General features: G+C 39.8%; 1 protein-coding gene across 1 annotated transcript in view; it reads left to right on the top strand.

The window, feature by feature from the left end:
• The window catches only part of LOC140924218 (uncharacterized), a 36,898-nt gene extending 16,240 nt beyond the window's left edge, over positions 1-20,658 (top strand). Inside the window, exons 3-19 of the mRNA XM_073374254.1 lie at positions 815-1,143; positions 5,819-6,053; positions 6,777-6,974; positions 7,420-7,513; positions 7,806-7,911; positions 8,005-8,096; positions 8,387-8,457; positions 9,081-9,186; positions 9,290-9,388; positions 9,544-9,700; positions 10,185-10,347; positions 13,036-16,151; positions 16,932-17,035; positions 17,228-17,344; positions 17,892-18,061; positions 18,612-18,738; positions 19,100-20,658. Of these exons, the coding sequence (XP_073230355.1) occupies positions 815-1,143; positions 5,819-6,053; positions 6,777-6,974; positions 7,420-7,513; positions 7,806-7,911; positions 8,005-8,096; positions 8,387-8,457; positions 9,081-9,186; positions 9,290-9,388; positions 9,544-9,700; positions 10,185-10,347; positions 13,036-16,151; positions 16,932-17,035; positions 17,228-17,344; positions 17,892-18,061; positions 18,612-18,738; positions 19,100-19,248 (5,433 nt within the window). The 3' untranslated portion in view covers positions 19,249-20,658. The remainder of the gene's footprint in view (positions 1-814; positions 1,144-5,818; positions 6,054-6,776; positions 6,975-7,419; positions 7,514-7,805; positions 7,912-8,004; positions 8,097-8,386; positions 8,458-9,080; positions 9,187-9,289; positions 9,389-9,543; positions 9,701-10,184; positions 10,348-13,035; positions 16,152-16,931; positions 17,036-17,227; positions 17,345-17,891; positions 18,062-18,611; positions 18,739-19,099) is intronic.
• The last annotated feature ends 1,054 nt before the right edge of the window (positions 20,659-21,712 follow it).

Genomic DNA, 21,712 nt, shown 5'->3' with positions numbered 1-21,712 from the left:
TTTGCATTGGTACGTACTTGGATTTAATGCTATGGTAGTTGGTGCTAGATTACACGAGAACACATTTCACTGATTTTTTTTTTCCTAAGTCACATTTTGTTCAAGGCAGTAACATTGATTCTGATGCGCAAACTTTTGTTTCTGTAGCGGTCCTCTTCCGTCGCAATTAAATTGCGCGCTAGGATAGTGAGGCTTTTAGGTTTGCATTTAAATGAAAGGAATTTTACGCAAACATAGCACCCCTGTTGTGATAGTTCGATTCCGCTTCAGAAATAGACGATGAGTCATCTCTTTTATTCTGCTCACCTGAGCAGTTCGCGGTGTCATTTTCAAATCACGTAGAATGTTACCGTCATATATTTTTGCGTTATGTTTTCCGGTATCCAGGGTCGCTGTTACAGTAATGTTCATAGGGGGGAAAGTGATACGTAAAGGCTGCTGGAACGGGTGCCTCGAGCATTAGATTTCCTACGTTTCCCCAACCCTTCCCCCCTTATCCCTTCTCTCGTATTAATTTACACAATTTTGATCAAGTGTGTTGGCTACTGACTGTAGGGTTTCTTAACTCTGTAAAGTTTATTTGAAGCTTTTGTTTGTCTAACATTTTTCAGTCCACTAGCTTTGTGCCATTAATACTTTTGAGGGTAAATAGATTATTATTATTATAATAATTATTATCGTTGTCGTTGTTGTTGTTGAAATCTTTGTTGTCACAAGTATTATCTTCAAGTGGGGACGAACAGCTTATTTCGTCACACTGCCTTTTGCCAAAGTGACGTTTTTTTCCTAACATTCGTGGCCTTTTTTCCCACAGGGATCCCTCGCGGCAAGGATCTTCGATCAAATTCGCATTCCAGAAACTCAGATGAAGTCATGGAAAAACGATCAGTGTGAAGTCTGCTGCACCGATCTAACCCAGCTCAAAAGAGAAGCTGTTGCCATGGTGAATACTCTGGAAGAATCCCAATTCCTCGCTTACTATAACATTCCCGGGTATATGGTGGGGCCAAACGCTGACCAGTTAAGTCGACGGGCGGACAAACAGCGCTTGCAAATGGGCGTTACTATGGATACTAGTGACCGAAGTGGGATAGTTTATGTGAAGCCAGATGAAACAGCGATTGGTTCATCATTTTTGTCAAGGTAAGAATAAAGCTATTGAATTCAGAAAACTGTCTTGAACTGGCTTCGTGTTGCTATGCCACGAAAAAGCACTAAAATCATCGCTGAATATGTCGATAAATCAGTGGATGTTTTCTTTGAATAAAGGTTAATCACAGTCGGAAAGCTAAGACACAGAGGGAAAAATAGAAAAAATAGTACGAATTTTTTCCAAGTTACGATTAATACTTACCATAGCACGGTTCCTCGGGATAAATCTTACTCCAAAATAAGCAACATAGCTTAACAGTTGGAGTATTCAAGATACCTTTCTTACCTTAGAAATTAATTAGGTAGAACTGATTACTCGTACCCTATACTGTCGTTCACAATTAAATAACTGTCGGCCATGAACTTTAAAAAAAAGTCTTTTTCTATGACCCGTATTGTGACGGATGAAAGGTTATGACAAGAATCATGATATCGTATGTAAATTAAAAGAGACTAAACAGCATTTCGAGAATTATATGGCTTTATTATCCAAGTTCTTCCCTGTTGTCTTTAGAAAAAGGAAGAATTTAATGAGGGGTCTTTAATTATCATGATGATGAAAAGATGTAGATTTGATAACAGAAGAACACGCTTTTTTCGTGAAAGTAAACATTTAACACAAAAGAAAACAAATTAAGTTGAATTCTTAGCAAATGTTTTTAGTTGTAGTGCATAGTTTGAGTCTGTGAAATTTCTATCTTGAGTGAAATGACACCGTGCCTCAATAATCGAAACGATGAAAGGGTTAATTTTGAATTTCTTTCGCAGTAATTGAGATAAAACGCCTGTTGTCTAGAGTCTGGGCATTTTCTAAGTTTGAAGTAAACTTTTTCCATTTCCTGAAAGTTTGAAAATTGTCTGTTTTTAAAATATATTACAGTGAAATCCCGTTAATACCGTCACCAATGGGCCAAAAAAAATTTGGCCGTATTAACGACGGCTGTTTTACAAAACATCTGTGGCGGTTTTGGCCAGGCGGCCAAAAAAAGTGGCCGTAATAACCAGGTGGCCTTAAGGCTTCAGGGCGGAAAAACGTAATGAGCATGCGCGAACTTTTTCGCCCAGATCCCCTGGCCGGGTTTGAAAAAATGGCGGGATTTCAAATATTTTATTGCTTAAAAATAAAATGTTTCCACTCATAACCTGGAAAGAACAGGCAATTTGTCTTCAAAAGTTGCAAGCTGTGGTTATAACCTTGTCGTTAGTAAATTTTCTCGAAGAATACCTCATAGTAAAACGGACTTTAACGACACTGATTTCCTTGCGTTGTACTGGAAATGTGCATGCGTAGGTCCGATTTTTTTCGAGATGCATTCACAAAATGTGCTCATATAAGGAAGTTCCTGGATATATAAGGTCCGGAGCTCCACTGTGGACACAAAAACAACATATCTTTGGACAGTGATTTGCCCAAAAAAATTAACGCTTGCCCACAATGTGTTTGAAGTCACTGAACTTTGTCGCACTCGAGCTGATATTTTAAAACCCTCGCTCGATCGGACACTCGTAGTTTCGCAGATCACTAAAATATAAACAAAATCCTCAATGTAGAAGTTATTGCGTTGCCTTTATGTGGGCAGAAAAAAGGTCAATCTTAATCTAATAAAATCTTCCCAAAAATCGGTTTCAAAGCAACTATAGTTTTTTAAACTTGCTCGTTTCGCGCAGATATATAAATTTTGCTTTGTGTTGTCAAGTTGAACACGCATAACATTTGTCAAAAACCTACGCTCAAGTAGGATTTCGTTCAAACAAAGTTAAAGTTACATTATTTCAAAAACTTGCTGACAATGAAGAAATGAATTTTCTGTACGAAAACAACCACCTAAAGATCTTAAAAGCAAAAGATCAGTTGCAACTTGGCAGCCAAGCCATGATTCACCATTTAGCTATTTTCAAAAAGCTTAACTGGTCCATGCGAGGGTCTTCGTTTAAGCAAATTAAGCTCAGCCGATCATTAGAAAATACAGAAAATTGCACATAAGGGTTTGTTTTGCTCGCCTCAGTCAAATCCAGCTGCAGCAATTGTTTACGGGAAAAGAGTCAATTGTTTTGAAGTCACTACCGGCAGTTGTCGTTCTCTACTTCACAGCGAGTGAAAAAGACAATTTGCGTACAGAAAGTTATTCTTATAAAGAACAGAAACTTTTACAGTGCACTGGAAAACAAAACAATGCAATGAAAAATGAAAAAACTCTGACTACTATTACTTGAGCAACAGAAAAATGATCCTGAGTAAGCTTGCTGGCCTTCTATTTCCGAGAAAGTTTAATAAGCGCACAAGTTTGTTCACTCTGATGCGTTATAACAGCAATATGGTTCTTTGACTGACGACAAAGATAAAGCTGGTTCTGCAAAGGTAATAAATCTGGGCGTGTAAAAAAAGTAACCGTAACTACTAATAACAGAATACAAGCGGGTTTTAATTCAACCCGGAGAAATCAACTCATAAATTAATCGGATGCACAATTAGAAAAATTACTCGCCTCTTTAAAAATGTTCAAAACCTTTTATTCCACCTCAGACTGACGGAATGATCCATTTTTCCTTTAACATTGGTTGTTCTGAATCCAAAGTAATTTTCAAGCGACGAAAAAAAAGCAAACATGTCAAATAAAAATGCTTTACAGGGAGCAAACGTTCGCACCTCGTGGACCCTCGTGCATTTCACTCAGAACTCCAGCAACAAACAAACCTGAAACAAACACAGTCAACACACAGAAAAGCCCGCCTTGAGCCTGCGATAAGGGATGCGCAGAAGCTTGCGCAGAACGTTTTTCCGCCCTGAACCTTAAGGCGGGGTTTCACTGTAACTAGAATCCGGGACACAAACTACAGACACGCTCTGTCTAATAAGTCAACATACTCAGTCAAGCATTTTAAACAATTCAAAATTTAAATCTTGAATGGTGTTGTTTCCCTATTTTGAGATTTGAACCTTTTCACACTGTATTTCTTTGATATAATCCAAAATGAGCTATTAAGAAAACTGTACTTGAGGAACTATAAGAATGCTCTTAAATGAATTCTCCTTTAAACCAATAAAACCTGCCCCTTCCAAGAGAGTCTTTAACAAAGTCAACGAAACAGACATGGCACCGCCTACAAAACCCGCCTGCATTGTTAGTTAGTTAGTTTCTCTTTTTATTTATTGGCAAACAAAACGTCATTTAGTGTTATTGCTTCCCGCTTTCATTATGAGACACTTCGAGTTGTGCTAAAGAGGAAAATTCAATATTACTTCGGGTGAATTTAAGCGTAGCGAATTCAATGGCCGGACAATCAGAACAGAGTGCTGAGCCGCAGATCGTATCTGACTCTCACTACTTATCACCTTGGCAAGCGTTAACATGGAAACAAGAATTGGTAAAAGCAACATCCAGGTATATAACTCTCCGTATTGCATGTCATATCAGTTCCTTATACGTGCTCGCTCTAGATCTCGCTTTAATTTGCATTCAATCGCCTGTGAATATCAAACGTTCGGCTCTCATAAAGGCTAGTTTTTTCATCCTTTAACAAATTTGGCTGTTACAATCTGAGAGCTGTTGGATTCCGAAGAAATTAACATTAGATATCACAACGTTTTATTCGACGAAAAGTCACGTCAACTTTCCTCTTCAACACAAACACTTTCTATCTATAAAAGACCCGACTACCATGCCTAATTTTTAATCTGTTTCCTAAAGATTATATTCAAGAAACTAACTAACCGCTAATCAAGTTTTTTTATTAGCTAAGTCGAAGCTGAATGAACACATGTCCACAGAGAAGGTTTCTTTTTCTTTTAAAGTCAATATTTGCATTCTTCCTTCTTCTTTCTGAACTTTTCTTTTCTTCTACCGTCAATACAAATCTTAACCGTAATCCCTTGTATTTTTTTACCTTTGACGTCAAAGTACATCTGTTTTAAAATTATGCGGAAAAAAGGCGAGGTAAAAAAATTCTGCCACAAATATTTCTAACAATATCTTTTATAATTTTCCTGCTCTGTATGCGGTTAAAAAGGATGTTTCAAAGAGCAATACGATTGGATCCCTAAGCTCATGTCCGCTCTGTTTAACCACAGCATTTACGCACCAAAACCTTGTCAAATCATGTGTTTACCTTATTAAAATAATAGATAGATTTATTAGCCAGAGCTAAAGGCGAAGCTCCCGTTAAAATATGACCACGGTAATAACTTGGTGAATTGGGCACGTCTCTCCTAAAAAATAGAATTAAACTTGAACCCGCAGTCAATTTACAGCTAATAGCTGGTCAGCGGAAAACGTCAAAAAACAGGTGAACTAGATGGGTTGACATCTGAACCTTAATAAGGTCATGTAATACTGGTCAGCGGATACTCTGTTTTGACAACTGTCAATTAAGCTTAATATAAAAGTTTAAAATCAAGTTAAACTCGGGTTGCAGGCTGCCACAGTTGTTACAAAATGACATTTCACATTGGTTTCCCTGTGGTGTGGACGGACAGGCGGACGGACGGGTGGACGGGCGTGCGGTCACGTGATTACCAAATTTTCTCGGAAGCATAGATAACTAAATTTTATTACCCATGATGCTTCGCGCATGGGAGAGCTCTGCTGCAAATAAAATTAAAGACAAATTTGTCATGCCGCTATAACCTCTGAGTCTTGCTCGATAATAACCATGAGTTTTCTTTCAGAGCTGCCCAAAAATTGATGTCTTCTAAGAAGAAACACAAAAAAGGACACACGCACAAGCAAGAGGCCTCCCCACACTACCCCTCACCGTCTGTCGAGTTGATACCATCGCGACATGGACAAAAGGAAGTCCAGCCCTACCCCTTCCCTACTAAGTTCAAGGAAGTACTCCGGGTGTCAAGCCCAGCTGTGCCACCAGGTCTGCTTAAACTGCACACCAAGAGGACGGATGGGAAGGTAGGATTCACAAGCGTTAACGTTTTAACTCCCAAGAAAACTTAAAGTCAAATTTTAGCTAAAATCCCCAAATTCCAAACCAGGTTGTACAGCATAATAAACAGCACCACAGGAAAGTACTGCTCAGTAGCTTTCATTTGAATGGTCACACCATGAGATTTCATCCACATGCTCAAAAGTTAGAACCACCTTGTACAACATAATAAACAGTACCACAGGAAAGTACTACTCAGTAGCTTTCATTTGAATGGTCACACCAGCCATAATATTTCATCCACGGGCTTCAAAGTTCTCCATGGGTCGCATTTACGTGGTCATACAGTAGGATTTTGTTTTAAGATATATTTTTAAATAGTAGCGCCTTTATATTTTTTTCCGTTATGTGGATTCTGTTACTAAAAGATTCACACAGATCTCTCTAACAGTATATTATTTGTAATAAAGCTATGATGTCAGTTTCCCGCATTTTTTAGACATGATCCTTGAATAGGTCATTTCCGAGTTGCCCGAAGTCTCTGTTTCAAAGCGAGGCTAAGTACGAAGCCATTGATATGAAAATGGGTTTTTATTCTCATGCCAGGAAAACTTATTTTCACAAGAAAGGTGTCTTTAGCAATTAGCCTCGTTTAGAAATGAGAGATTTTGGAGCTCGGAAATGGCATATCGTGAATATAAAGTAAAATAGAGGGCGCTTATGTTGAAACTCAGCGTTTTTAATCGTAGGTTAAAGTGATGCTTCGAATCGGTCCATCATTTCCTGGAGAGACAGGCTCTTTTATGAAAGTCGATCAGAAAAGAAGACAGGTCACGCTATACGATCCTAGCACTGTAGGTCACGTGTCACAGACGCACAGAAAAATGGGTGTGGCAGCCCCCAAGATGTTCGCGTTTGACTCAATTTTCGAGTCGGACTCCACTCAGGTAAGTGAGAAAAAATTGCATGGTGTTGTTTTTGGAGTCCCTCTTTGCCTGAACTTTTGCCCGTTCACAGTTACAGAGAACTCACAGCACTTGAATTTCTTGTTCGGTTTAAAGCGGCTTTATTACCGCTCCTCTTAAGTCAAAGACACTTTGTATGGCACACAAAACAGTACATTTGTCTCCAATAGTAGAACGACCCTGAACAGCGTAAAAACAAGTACAAAGTTACTGCTCAATTGCTCTCATTTGGATTGACCAACCTTAGGATTTCATCCCACAAAGACTCATAACTTAGAATCACCTTGTATAGCATAATAATCAGCACTCAGTAGCTTAGTTTGAATTATCCCACTTAAGAGTTTCATCCAGATGTTAAAACGTTAAAGAACCATCGTGTTCATAAGATTCCAGATTTACAAACGGTAACAATATTACTTTTCTTTAGGTTGAAGTATGTTCAGGCTCGCTAGTGGACGTTCTCCAAGCTGTAGTTGGAGGATCGGATGGCTGCCTGTTCTCGTATGGTCACGCTGGATTAGGTACACTTATACACGAGTCTTTCGCCACTTCAAAAGCGAGAGGGAAACTAAACAGCGTAAACTTTCGCAAAGACTTCTGGGACCGTTACTATGGTTACGGAAAAATGGTCAATAGCTGACCAGCTCGTCCTTAGTAACAATCCCAAAAACAATTGCGGGAGACATTTCGTCCCCAGTCCCCTCTCCGCTTTACCAGCAAATTTTTTTTAAATATTTGATGTTGTATTTTCTAGTACTTTGTATTTATAAATACCCATGATCCTAATTTTATTTCGATCCATACTTCTCTTAGGAAAAACCAACACAATGATCGGCCGAGACGAAAAGGAACAAACTTTAGGTTTGATTCCCTGTGCATTGTCGTGGCTGTTCAGACTGATAAGCGACCAGAAACAAAAGTAAGAGAAAAGAAACCTATCTTCAATTGTGGATTAACCAGTTATATTCGATATTGATTGATGTAATTTTGCTTTCCTCTTGATTCATTTTAGAACGGGGACGAAATTTTCCGTTCGGGTGTCAGCAGTCGAGATAGTTGGCCGATCGGAAACCGTTCGGGATCTACTCTCCGAACAAGCCACAGGTAATGGCAGTAAAAAAAAAAACACAGCTCAGTTTAAAACCTGCAGCTTAACACCCCCAAGAGAATGTAGCCAAAAATTAAACTTCAATTGGGGTAAAAACTTAAATATTTTTATTTCTTAATAATAGTCAGTCGATAAATATCAATATTATTAAGTAGGTTCCTATGAATGTAATGATAAAAACAAAGTAGGACGAGAACTTGAAAATTTTGTTTTTTTACTTTAAGGTTAAGTTTGTAGGGGAAAAAAGCTAATTCCTCTAACTTTTTTGTGTGTTTGTGTTTAAAAGGAATAGAAAACGGCATCGGGGATCCAAGCCCTAGCGTGTTTCTAAAAGAAGACCGTATTGGCGGAGCTCAGGTAAACATTTTTTTTTGGCTTTAACCCCTTTAAACCCCATTATCCACATACAAATACTCACGACTGATCTCCATACATTTCCTTGCAGAATTATTGGAGAGAATTTGATTAAAAATTAAAGCATTTGCTATTGGTGGTCAATCAATTAATTCTCATGACATTTTCTCTTGTTCATGTATTGATATTGTTAGAAGAGAATTCATTTTAATCACTCTTGACACTTAAAAAGTTCAACTCCCGCAGGACTGGTTTAAGACACCAACGTGGCCGCCGTTGTATCGTTCTAGTACACCAAAAGGCAACAGGACGGCAGAAAAAAGAAGACGGCAAAACGTTGTGTGTGACAAACGTGACAGGCCTATTAGTTATGTGTTTTCTGGTGGTCTTCACTTAAGTTAATGTTGTTTAAAGGAGGGTGAAGTTCGGCGGCAAAGTTTTTCAAACTAAATTATTGTCACGCTTGTCACACAAGGTTTTCCTTCTTCTTTCCTCTCCCGTCCTGTTGCGTAAGCTCCGTATAATATGGCCGCCGTGACGTCATGTGAAAGGTTCTAATGGAAAGAATCTAATCGCTGAGAATGCTTGGCGTCTTTGTAATGGACACGATTTTGGTCTAATTTCAGGAGATCAATCCCACGGAGCTTCGCGCAGCCACTGCTGAGAAGGCAGCGTACTATCTTGACGCAGCTGTTGCTTCAAGAACAAAACCGCTGACCAACCAGACTGAAGGTATGAGGCTTATGTTTCGCTTTTTCTGTTGCAGATTTGCGGAAATCGAAGAACAAGCAGTTTAAAAACTGATTTTTTTTCTGGTTCTCTTTTTTTCTTTCAGAAAACAACGACTGGGAAGAAAAAATGAACTCTCACATGTTCTTTACAGTTCATATCTATCAATACCGCGTGGATAAAAACTCCAAAAATGCTGGCGGAGGTAAGAAAATTTATGATACTCGTTCTCGTGTAAATTTTGCTATTTACTGTAAATGATCTTCATGACAAGCTTCGACCTCCTTCAATACAGACACGTTATCTCTTTCACGCAGTTTTACGTTTCTCTTGAACCAGTGTTTTGTTTTTTCTCGCCAGTCCACGGAGGCCGTTCTCGGTTACATCTGATCGATCTCGCCAGCTGCGAGGGGTACACTGGGTCCAAGAAAGATGGAGGAGCCAGCAGCATGTCCCTGTATGGACTCGGAAACGTGATCATTTCTCTAATAAATGGCGCTAAACACGTGCCACACAGGTTTGTTTCACTGAAGTAAAAAGCCTGCGTCGTGGGCGCCGGTTAATTTTTATGGAGCGCGCGAGAGTAACACGCAACAACAGCAATACAATACATGCCTCTCCTTTTCGCCCCTCCTATGCGCGTGCGCGTTCTCCATATTTCTCCTTTCGTCGTAAATGACAAGCAAATATCACGACAGCGCATGGTAAGAATAAAGAACACTAAAGTGAACTACAAAACAAAGTCTTCATGTAGTTATATTTGCACGAGAAAAGGCCGGACTGACTTTTTTCTAAAAATTAGAATAATATAACGCAGAAGAGGAAAAGGACTCTTGCAGATCAAAAATTGGGGTGACCTAAATTTTACGTGTCGATTTAAATTGACAAAGTTCAGTTTAGTTTAGAAACACCATTGTAAACAAGTTGCAAGAGAAAATCCAACTTATTTGCAGAAAAGTCCGTTATTTATCTATTTATTTATTGATTTATTTCCTCAACAGAACAAGTAAAATAACACGCATGCTCCAAGAGTCAATTGGAAATATGTCGTGTCGTACAACGATGATTGCGCATGTCTCACCTTCGCTTCCATTCTACTCTGAAACCCTGTCCACTGTCCAGCTTGCTAGCAGGCTCCACCGCCTCCGCAAACGAAAGGGAAAGGTAAGCAAGCGACTGTCATATCGTCATTTATTTTTAAAGCCTGGCTAGTCCCAGACTCCCTCTTTAAAATAATGGAAATGGCACAAAAGGTACACGCTAATATCGAACGAAATTTATCATCCGGAAGTCGGAGTTGTCATATAGCATGATACATTGGGCCAGTGAGTTCCAGTACGGAAATATTAAACGTCTGTACTGTGGTCTCCGACTTTTCTCCGAAGCCATATTGATCACTACTGAAGAGTATTGATCACTACTGAAGAGTATGAAGAGAATTCCGCTGTTCCCTACGAGTTCCAACAGGTGAAGTAATCTAAGACTTTTGATCCGGGATCATTTTCTGAACAATTAAATTGCCCATACCCACTAATAATATCTCTGCAATCTTGTTTTGCTTATAGAGAGAATTGTCCTGCTATTTGTGCTTGTTATAATTAATTTTTGTGGTCTCTTTGATGACCGCCCTTTGTACCCAAGATACAATGAGAAGGGTTATTAGGTTAGCTGCTCAAATGTTTTCATTCCTCTGATCTTATTATAACTCCACGCATGGCGACTCTATTCATTTGAACATACCTCCCTTGGGCCAGCCTCGTGCGAATTGCATTTCCACACACGCGAGCTATTTATCTTTGCGGCAAAGTGCGTCTTGCAATTCGAGGACGGGTTTGGAATTAATCTCGCAGTTTCTGTGCGAAAGTGAATTGGTAAGTGCTGATATCTTTTCCAATATTTGTGCGCAGACTTGCGAGATATCATTCCTTGTACTGAATATTAGCTAGGAAACTTTACTGCCTCGCTGAATACTTAGTATTTTAGGTGAGGCCGATGTTCCAATAGTACTCTTTCCAATATTTTATGAATTTGACTCGTCAAGTAAACCATACGTGCATTCATCAAAATCAGTGTATTATACTTGAGAGTCTTTAAAGTTTACCAACTTCATGGATCTGCCTCCGAAATATGCGAAAATTTCTCTTACTTTTTGTTTTATTCCTTAAAAAAGTACTATGCGAACGCTCTGCCACGGAGGGCTGATTTGAATGATTATATCGTGAGATTTCGTCCACACAACTTCGTCTACCGTGGTATATTTTCTCTGTTATACACTTGAACTATATATATAACTATTATCCGACTTCCCGTGGCATATGATATAAGATTCATGTCTACATCTGTGTTCTGCGAGAATTATGGTTTATCGATTCTGTAACTAAAAGAGCAAGACTCCTTCGACCAGTTGGCTCTGGCATTTTTAATTCATTGAATAGTTAATACACAGTAGGGTAACGAGGAAAGAGAAAAACAATTCATAAAGTTAAACTTGCTCGAAATTTTTCAAAGGATCTAGCTCAGTGCAGAAATGAGGCTTTGTCAACACAGAAATCGCCTTCGCAACGTTGAGTAAAGGGCAAACGCTGAATAACCGTCTATTTTTGTTACAAGTAACTCAAGTTAGTTGCCAGCATTGCGATATTGTGGTTTCAGGAACTATACGTCGCGAGTGAGTACCAGGGCGTTCTCAAGCAAGTTATTTTGAATAACTATTTTGAACAGTCTGAACTCGGCAAGAATAAAAGGGGAACAAAATAGTTTTTGTCCTAGCTTTTGTGTTTTAGACATATTTGATCCATGTCGAGGCATACTACCAATTAAAATGAACTACTGTAAAAAATTATCACACAAAAATCACACTGCTTCGAGCTAGATAGTTAAAGGCCCTTTTCAGTTTTCACTTAGCGTCAGAACGAATGTGCATTACTGTCCATGCTAAGAGCTAAAAAGCATCAACACATGCTAAAACTTCAAGCTTGTAATTAAGATTTGCACTTTTCAGTAGATATGATATCCCGTGGAGCAAATTAAAAGTATGTACTATGAACAATCATTTGTAATTCAATTTGAGCAGAGTGTTAGCGAATTTCACTTTTAGCCACTAACGAAACAAACCAGCCCCTTCAAATGTACTAACTCTACAGCGATTATACTTGACATTTGATTGTTCTGATAGTTTTTGCCACTGCATCCATGTTTGATATATTTTCCTGGCCTCCGCCCTGGGGCAATATTCTTATCGCCCTGTATGAGTTTTAAGCCTCGATGATTGCCAATTTTGACAAAAATGCCCTCTCGTGCTGGGAAGAAATTTAGGTTATAAATCATTTAACTCTGTCGTTTGTCTGGAAGTGTCTTTTTAAGCGACTGTTTTATCTGCGGACAAAAGTAGTAATTAGGAATTCTGTACCACTAACCGCACAAAATCGATAAGAAATATCCAAGTGGTGAAAATGTCTTTTTCGATATGTATTAAATTGTTAATAATACTTTTAATACCTACACCATCCAATATTTAGTCGCCAAGTAAAGATGTTTATAATTCACCTTCAGTTCTGTGATTATTCCTATATTAACAAAACTAATACAACTCAGTGTCTTTTTGGAAAGGATTAACGTGTTTAACATATAACAATACGATATAATCCTCGCAGAGGCAGTAAGACACTTCAATTTGAAAGGGTCAGTATTATCAAGAGCGTATTAAATCTTGACCATATTAGCTGATTAGGTTAAGGCAATTTGAGTGTGTGCCTTGAAAAGACGTGCTCGACTGTACTTGATTTTTCCCTACCTTGAGTATTTTTTGATGACATTCTAGGCATTTTAATGACTAATTCCATCATTTTTCAGGGATCCAGCACAAGTTCCTCCGGAGGCGAAAGTTCCTGTGACGAGTCCCGAATTCGGAAGCCAAGACTTCGGACAGCCGAGCCAAGACTACGAACCACAGCGCTGAACGAGAAGCTGCGCGAAGATTGTCCGATCGATGAACCTGGTAGTTCCGACTACAACTCGAGCACCGGCGAAGAATCCTGCGATACAGTGATATACGTGGGCCCTGACGGGGCCATAAGTGACCGGGAGCTCACAGATAACGAGGGGCCGCCCACTAGGCTCCCTCTCAAGAACTCTAGGGTGTCTAGCAGTACGCAGTCCCTTGTGAGGAAACTAGAGTCCATTGAAAACGAGGAAGTGGACGACAAGGAAGAAAGTGAAGAGATAAAACGTGAGGTGGAAGGTAGCGAGGACACTGGAGGCCTCGTCAAAGAAAACGTTAGAAAAGAATTTTCCAAGCGTGAGGAAGGAGAGGGCGAAAGCAGCGAATATTACACCGAAGAATCGTGTTACGAGACTGAAATAGAAATTGCCCCGGAAAACCCAACGGCAAGTCGGAAAAGACTTCATGATAAAAAAGCCAGCCCGACAAACAGTATTGAAAGGACACGAGAAGACGCGAAAAGAACTAGGACACATCTTAGCGACTCTGAACAAAAGGAACTTTATGAACCCCCAGCTTCCGAGCTAAATACCTTGATTCTGCCATCCAAGTTTGGGTCAAACCTTGACCTTGATGAAACTATGAATTCTCAACACACAACTGTAGTTATTCCTGTCCAGTCTTTCCCAGGCGAGGAGGCCAAGCTGCGTACGCGTGTAATGAGCCCAGAGACCTCAAGTGAGTCTTCAGACGCTGAGAGTATAGTAATGGCCAAGGTGCCGTCATTTTCATTTCTCACTTGCGAGGCTATAAATGACTTTCCCACGGACTCTATTTCAATGGAATCTCTCAACATGGAGCAGGACTTGCACGATTACGAATTGTCACGCCATAATGGTGACCCCGCTGCTAAGCTTAACGGTAACGCAATCGAAGCTGGAGATTCGCTCAATTCTGAACTTGATTCCTTCGATTATGAAGTATCGCAGCACTACGAAAATAGACAAAGTCACGCGAGTGGTAAGACAACTGAGGAGCTGATCAAAAACTGCCAGCCACCCTCACCGATGTCAGAATTAGGAGAATTATGCTACGTCGTCGAAGAAACTCGAGAGACAAGCTCGGAAGAATTATCATACGATGATTCTGAGATTGCGTGGGGTAAAAAGAACGCGGAAGATGCAATCATCGCCGAAGCTTTTTGCGAAGAGGAAAAGGAAATGGAAGAAGATGATTCCGAGAGAAATTTCACCGGAAATGAAACGGATGTTCTATTTCCGGAGCTGGAGGAGCGCTTGCAGGATGTCGACGCATGCACGTCTCTTGAGACTGCAGCCGGGGAAATGGTCCAGCATAAACCAGGTCACCGTCAAGGTTCAGACGATAGCGCCACGGATTCTGATACCGACGTAACGCACAGTTACACGTTTGAAACGCCAATGAAAACGTTCTATCGTCTCGTTCCTTCTCCCCAGTCCTCATCTACGGAGGATGAACTCGAGGATATTCAGGTATTGAAACCGTTTCACAGTAAAGTTTTGTCTCCAATACCTGAGTTTCCGTCAGTCGAGTCTAACCTGAACAGAACGTCTGCTGACTCACAAAACGGCAGCAATAACCGCGCCAGCTGCAGTTACAGCATCGTTAGCGTTGAAATTGATGATGGAAACACAACTGTTCGTCTTGATGGAGACAAGGAGAATATTCCCATGGGAAATATTTCAGTCAACAACAATAAGGGAGACCTACGCTCACTTCTTCAAAAATTCGTCGCTGAGCAACTGAGAGAATGCGAGGGCGAAAAGTTCTCATCACGGTATGTTCGACCAACCGCTCGACATCCGGAGAATCGCCGACCGCGCCCGAGGTCCAACCGACCACCTGTTCCCCTGTCTTCTTGTGACACATCAAATAGTGACACTTTGTTACCGCCTCTGGTACCACAGAAACGCACGTGTACAGAGACTGCTAGGCTCATCTCCAGTCCTAAACTTCGGTTTCGCGGTGAGAGAGACTATGACAGTGACATTGGGCCGTGCGCTGGCAAAACTCAAGATGAGGATTGGTCGAGTGATAGCTCTATGACGGCTAAAACAGAGCCCTGGTGTACGCCGAGTCGAAGCGTCGTAAGGTCGCGTTTTGCATCAACGCCAAGACTTTCGTCGCTTGCGGTGGGCAATATGAAAACCAGCGTTACGTTTATGGGAAGTGAGGATGAGAACAACAATTATTATGGAGCCAGTAGTCGAGAAAGAACTTGTGTTATAGAGGGTGAGGACATGTTAGATAATTCCTTAGTAAATCCTGATGACAGAGCATCGGATCATGTTGCACGTAAGGATAGCAAGAGCTGCAATGCGCATTACGTTAAGGCAAATAATAGTCCCTCTAAGCGAAGCGATCGTTCGTCAGTTAGTTCTGTGTCCAATTTTGTGAAGTTGACTTACTGCGGATCCGAACTATCGGACACAGAGTACACAGAGAAAGCTGACAAAGCTTCAAAACAAGATAAACCATCCAAGAGAACTTTATCACCAATTCCTTCTGCGGCAATTTCGGTTTCTGTGGAAAGACCGGACATACAATACCGTCCGGTTACTCCAGAAACGCCTTACGCTCCCCAGGAAGAGTTTATCTCGCGTTTCCACGATCGAAATTCTCCGCCTAGGATAGTTTACCGGCTATCCGGGGAATTTGTGGCGACGATTCCCTCCGATTCTAACGCAGAGAAACCAGATACACAAAACGCAGTCACAACGAACGGACGTTGCAATCGCCAGTACCGCCTGTCTGGGGAGTTCATAGCAACGTTTACAACAGCTGCTGCCAACACGCAAAGCGCGTCTACGTTGGCGTTGACGTCATCAAATACGGACGAGACCTGTCCAAAATCTGAGAGCACAGAGGTGGTCTGGGTGCAGAATGAGCCCGTGGTATCAGCTGGGGAGACGACAGCGGATGAGATGTCGGGCCCTGCCACCCCTGTTCCTACAAGGAGTGGAAAGTTTGGAAGATTCAGATTTTTCGGGTAAGTAGATCGATATCTTTTCTCTCGTTTGTTAACCGCGTTATTTCATATGGCTCATAGACTTGAATCTCAGGTCAAAGTACTTTTGATTGAACGGGCTCATTTTCACTGAGCATTACCATTGCAGTCTCCTTGTAAGAATGACACAGTAGTATTCTGAGTACCTTTCGGTAGCTCGTGCTAGAACGCAGCTCCTTCCGCGATTATTAATCCCTTAAAGCTATTTCTGCGCCCAACGAACGCAAGGAAAATAAAATGTGCTGATATATATTATTAAGGAGTCGATTTTTGCATGACAAGAGCGTGCTTAGGGCAGAAGACTTGGAACAATCACGCTACATTACTCAAACCTTTGTTATGGTGTTTTTCAAAGTGACCTATTAAGTGCGTTTTCAGATGACGTCACGTCCGCCAAATTTGTATTCCAAAACAATGAAACGACGGCTATGGTGTTCTAAACCAGTTCTATGGGATTGAACCTTTTTGTTATGCAAAAACTTTCCTTTGTTGCAATGAATTTGCAAAGCTGCTGGTCACGTGAGTGAAAATGCTCTGACGTTTCATTTTCATAATCCCTATTGGTATTTCGGATCATTTTACGTTTCTGGGAAACTACCCACCTACCCCTCCCCTAAACCAACATTAACACTTAGTTCTTACTTAGGGCAAAATGTTGGCTTAGGGGAGGGGTAGGTGGGTAGTTTCACAGAAACGTAACGTAATCCGGTATTTCATTACCTCCTCATATTGAGTTTTGCCCGTTTTATTGTTCCTCTTTAGGAGAGACCGCAGTAGTTACAGCAGCGGTCATGCAAGTGACAGCAGCATTGGAGACTCTTCGGGATTCCGCGGTCGAAGTCGTTCGCTTAAAAGAGCGAAGTCACGTACGTATATACCTCTTGTTTGCTAGTTGGGAAATGGCTTCGAAACGGTAGCTCTGTTAACTTACAACCATTTGCCATGGTTTTCAGCAGATGATTAATAAGAGTGCTTGTGTAATTATAACGCCTTTCCGCTGTTTCAATTTTGAAACAACACTGAGTGAAACCTAAGATATTTTTTCTATTTCCTTGCAGTGTCTTCCAGATCTGACGCGGCCAGCAGTAGCGGTTATGAGAGCATGCGCAACGATGCTAGCCACGCATCCAGTGACAGCTGTAGCGAGAAAGGACTGAACCGTTCAAAAAAGAAAGGTAAGAAAATTTATTTTCTTAAGCTATTCCCTTAAAAGGAAATATTGTTTTACTGCTTCAAGAACCTTATTGGTAGGCGCACGTTTGTTTAAACAACGAATTCTGTTGGAAAAGAAATCTAAAAAAGGTTTGAAAGTTTAATGATTCGTACTCTGACACTTTGGGTTGGTAGGCCTGTGCTTCGGTCCACTGGTCATGGCACAGATTATTATTACCATAATAATGATCTTAGTTGGATTCATTTGCGGTATATGCATATGGCTGTCGCATTTGCCCGTTAGAAGTTTTAAGTTTAAGCTAAAAAAAAATAAAGCAATTCCAACCGGCAAATGCGAGAGCTATGCGTATCGATTCATCCCATATTTAACTACAGCCCCTAAAAATAACTTTAGTGAGATTCACATCTCTTGGTCGACGCCCTAAGAATCGCTCTCTTTCGCATTATTCTCTCTTCAGCCCATTTAATCAAATGTACTTAGTAGAGTCCCTATTTAATTGTTAGTGGTGTGTAACTGTTTCGAGAACTTATGAGGTCCTTGAATTTTAGGTTCTTACGGCAGAAGCCGCTCTACGTCCCCCGGTTCTGGCTCCAGAATTAGGAAGTACTCACCAAGGCGCTGGTTCTCAAGAAAGTCCCTGGATGAGCCAGTTCAGATAAAAGTTTACGAAGTCGAAGACATGGAGAAAATAAAGAAGGCCATGGATCCAAACTTTCAGGTAAAAAAAAAAAATGAAAGTACCGCTGAACAGTTTCCGAAGGGGTTTCATTTGAATAATTACACCATAGGATTTCATCCACAGACTCAAAAGTTAGAATCACCTTGTATAGCATAATAAACAGTATTACAGGAAAGTACTGCTCAGTAGCTTTCATTTGAATGGTTACACCATAGGATTTCATCCACAGACTCAAAAGTTAGAACCACCCTGTGCAGCATAATAAACAGCACCACAGAAAAGTACTGCTCAGTAGCTTTCATTTGAATGGTCACACCATAGGATTTCATCCACAGACTCAAAAGTTAGAACCACCTTGTACAGCACAATAAAAAGTACCACAGGAAAGTTCTGTGACTGGTCACACCATAGCTGGGATTTCAGAATCTGAAGTTGAAACTATATATTTTCTGACTCCCTAGCTAAGTGATTTTGGGAGAGGAAAGTTTTACCTGAAAATGTAGCAATGGGTTTATTTTGTAGGATCTCTTTGTACCATCAGATTTGTTTAAATCTCTTACTTATTGTTATTTTTGTTTCTATTATTCAGTGGCAGGATTCCGAAAAAAGGCAGTCACGAATTGCTTCACTAAGGCAACGACAACGTAATCTGAAGGATGAATTCTCAGAGGCCAAACAAAGGCTGCTAGATGAAAACCAAAGATGGAGTTATGGACGTAAGTTTTGGAATGTATCGTATGCATATCGCTTATCGTTTTCATGATTTCAGGCCGGGAGAGAATTAGTATTCATTCTGAAAATGTTCCGGCCAAACTTAGGTCGTTTTCATGGCCCTATATGGTTTAAAAAATGAGGTCCGAGACAAATCCCTTAACAATAAAAGTGCATATTCCGGAGTATCTATTATGTAAAAATAGGTTATAACTATTTCGTTTCTTTATTTCGATCAGAAATATGGCTTTGAATTGCGAAGGAAAGGCTATCGACGATTAGAAATGCTTTCGTCCCTGTTACAATCAGCTGTATGAGACATCAAAAAAATTTTGCTACATCTGTTTTTCTTTCCTTTCTTTGCAGTGAGAGCGGAGAAAGAGCTCGACAGCGACGATCCAAGGTTTATCAACGCGCTTGAAGAAGACAACAGAAAACTAGAAAAAAGGATTGCTGCGTTTAAATCCAACATCATGATGGTGACGTCATTTGATAAAATTACGACAACAGTTTAAGTCGTGACGTCATAGAATACTAACACTACCAACACTGCATACAGTGATATATATAATATATAGTGTGATATCATCATTGTGTGGACTAATCCAGCGCGTTGTATGTCAATCAAGTAACGTTGCTAAGTGATGTCATCAGGTATCTAAGTGCATAGGGCGTTTTCACATGACGTCACGTCCGCCATATTGTGTCCCAAGACAGTGAAACAGCGGGCATGCTAGAGGACTATCCAACCATCCCGATCTCGTCGGGATTCTCCCGATTTTGCTTGAAAATCCCGAATTCCGACCAGTATGCGATCCAATTGGGATAGGAAAAATCCCGATTCTGACATCCGTCCTGATACTTTGTTATGAATTCTCTTGATACTTATACAAGCACACCCAACAGAGTATTCTTAACTGAAATTGATATCCAGAAAACTTAAAAAAACGGAAGAAATATAAATAAGATCGAGTGCTTGTACTCAAAGTCACGCGAACATAAATAAGCATGAAACTGACAATTCATTTAGCGAACATCTTAGACAGAAATTGTCCTTCTCGGAACACCAGAAATGGCGTTTCAGAGTATCAAGATTTCAAAATTTTGTAGGAGAGCATGGCCCCACACCCCGCCAAGCGGCTCGCGCCTTCGTCGCTCGGTAGTTCGTCCGTCATAGAAAAATATCCCGATTTTACATTCCCCATAAGGTTGGACATTCCTTGTTCGTTCCCCAAACCAATCCTGTGGGACTTAAACCCTTTTTAATTATGTAAAAACTTTGATCCTTTTTGTTCCAATACACATGTGGGTGAAAACGCTCTATAGCATGCATCTCAATAATCTTTGTTAAAAAGTAAGGTTTTGTAGCTTTCGAATAAAGCAAGATATCTGTGTTGTTTCGCTTTTACGTTCAAAAATTTCTTTTAGAAGTTTCGGAATTTTTTAAAGGCAAATTTTTGCCTGGAATTGTTATTTTTCAAAGAAAAGTTTTCACTATAAAAGAAACTAACTTATTTTTATTCCAAGATGACTAAGCTTTAAATTACAGTATTTATATCTCACGATAGAAATATTTTCTAAAGTTTCTTTAAAGTTATTGTTATTCATATCATTGAACTAAATAGTAATAATAAAAAAAATAAACAAATAAATTCTACAGTGGGTCTGAAGTTAAATGAATCGCATTTCACTTCGAGCAAATTAGATAATCCTTATGTTCATTCTGACCATTTCATGAAGATTTTTTTCCAGAGTCTAGTATACCTTTTTATTATTTAAAGTTGAAAGTGTGCTTTACAATGTATATAGGATTGTTTGATTGTATGTATTAGTTAAGGCCTGATCAATACCAGCATGCATATTGCACTTTGCCGACTCCGATGTTGTAACCTCTCGATTGTATCAATATACCACAATTTCACTGATTCGTATGGCCGCAAACTTGGTCATTCTATAGTTGATTCTTATTTGGTTTTTGGTTAAATAAAATGGGAAAAAAATCCTACGTTTCAGCGAGATTGTGCGATTACGGTCGCTATGGCGTGTATCGGCCGCATTGCATGCTGGAATAAGATGCGGATTGGGATGGGAGGCGGGGAGGATTAAATTTTTACAACAATGAATACTGTACCAAAAATTTTGTCGTGTGATAATAGCTTAGAAAAAAAATGTTATTAGAAAGTGATGCATGGACGGATATTTCTTGATATTAGTTATCATAAATTGTCAGCTAGTAATCATCCTGGTAATTAAGTTGTAATATTGATAATTGCTACGGTTTTAAATTTTAATGATAGTCTCTGTGCGAGGGCGTGAATATCAGGCTTATTTTGGTCCACTGAGACTTCAGCTTAAGCGAACTTTAATAGTTGATCGAAGCAAAGACATATTTTCACTTAAAAAGAGTACACTAGTAAGATTGAAATAATTGCGTTGGCCATTTTGAAAAGGACGTCATGTGCATTTGAGATAGAAGATGGAAGTTACAAATGTACTAGTAACCTCAAAGAAAGTCTTTTAGAACTATTAAAATCAGTTGTGCTGTGATAAAAGGCATAACCACTTAAATATTACTCTCGGCTGCGAGGACTTACCTCCACTTCGATGCGCTGGAGAAGTGTTCTGGGCTTGTTTCTCCTGTTTTAGGGAATGAACTCGTTAGGTCTAAGTACTACATATACCACTACTATAGAACAGCACATTGCCCTTTGAAATCATTTAATACAAGAGCGACCGTCACTGCTTAAGATATTATAATAGTACCTTCATAACTAAGGGAGTTAATTCCTTACAAAAACAAAAAACAATATTGTAAACGAAGATATCAAACTTTTTAAAGTTTAGGCTCAGTTTCTTTAGACGACGCTCTTCACATTTCACTGAGCCACGTTTGTATCTACTCAGCTAGAATTTATAAAGTATGTATAGTTTTGAATGCAAATAAAATTCACCACTATAGATCGAGTGGTAACTTTTAAA

The sequence above is a fragment of the Porites lutea genome, chromosome 14 (genome assembly GCF_958299795.1).
Source record: "Porites lutea chromosome 14, jaPorLute2.1, whole genome shotgun sequence".
NCBI classification, from domain to species: Eukaryota; Metazoa; Cnidaria; class Anthozoa; order Scleractinia; family Poritidae; genus Porites; species Porites lutea.
The sequence above is the reverse complement of the archived record's forward strand: the minus strand, read 5'-3'. Positions and strand labels throughout refer to the sequence as shown.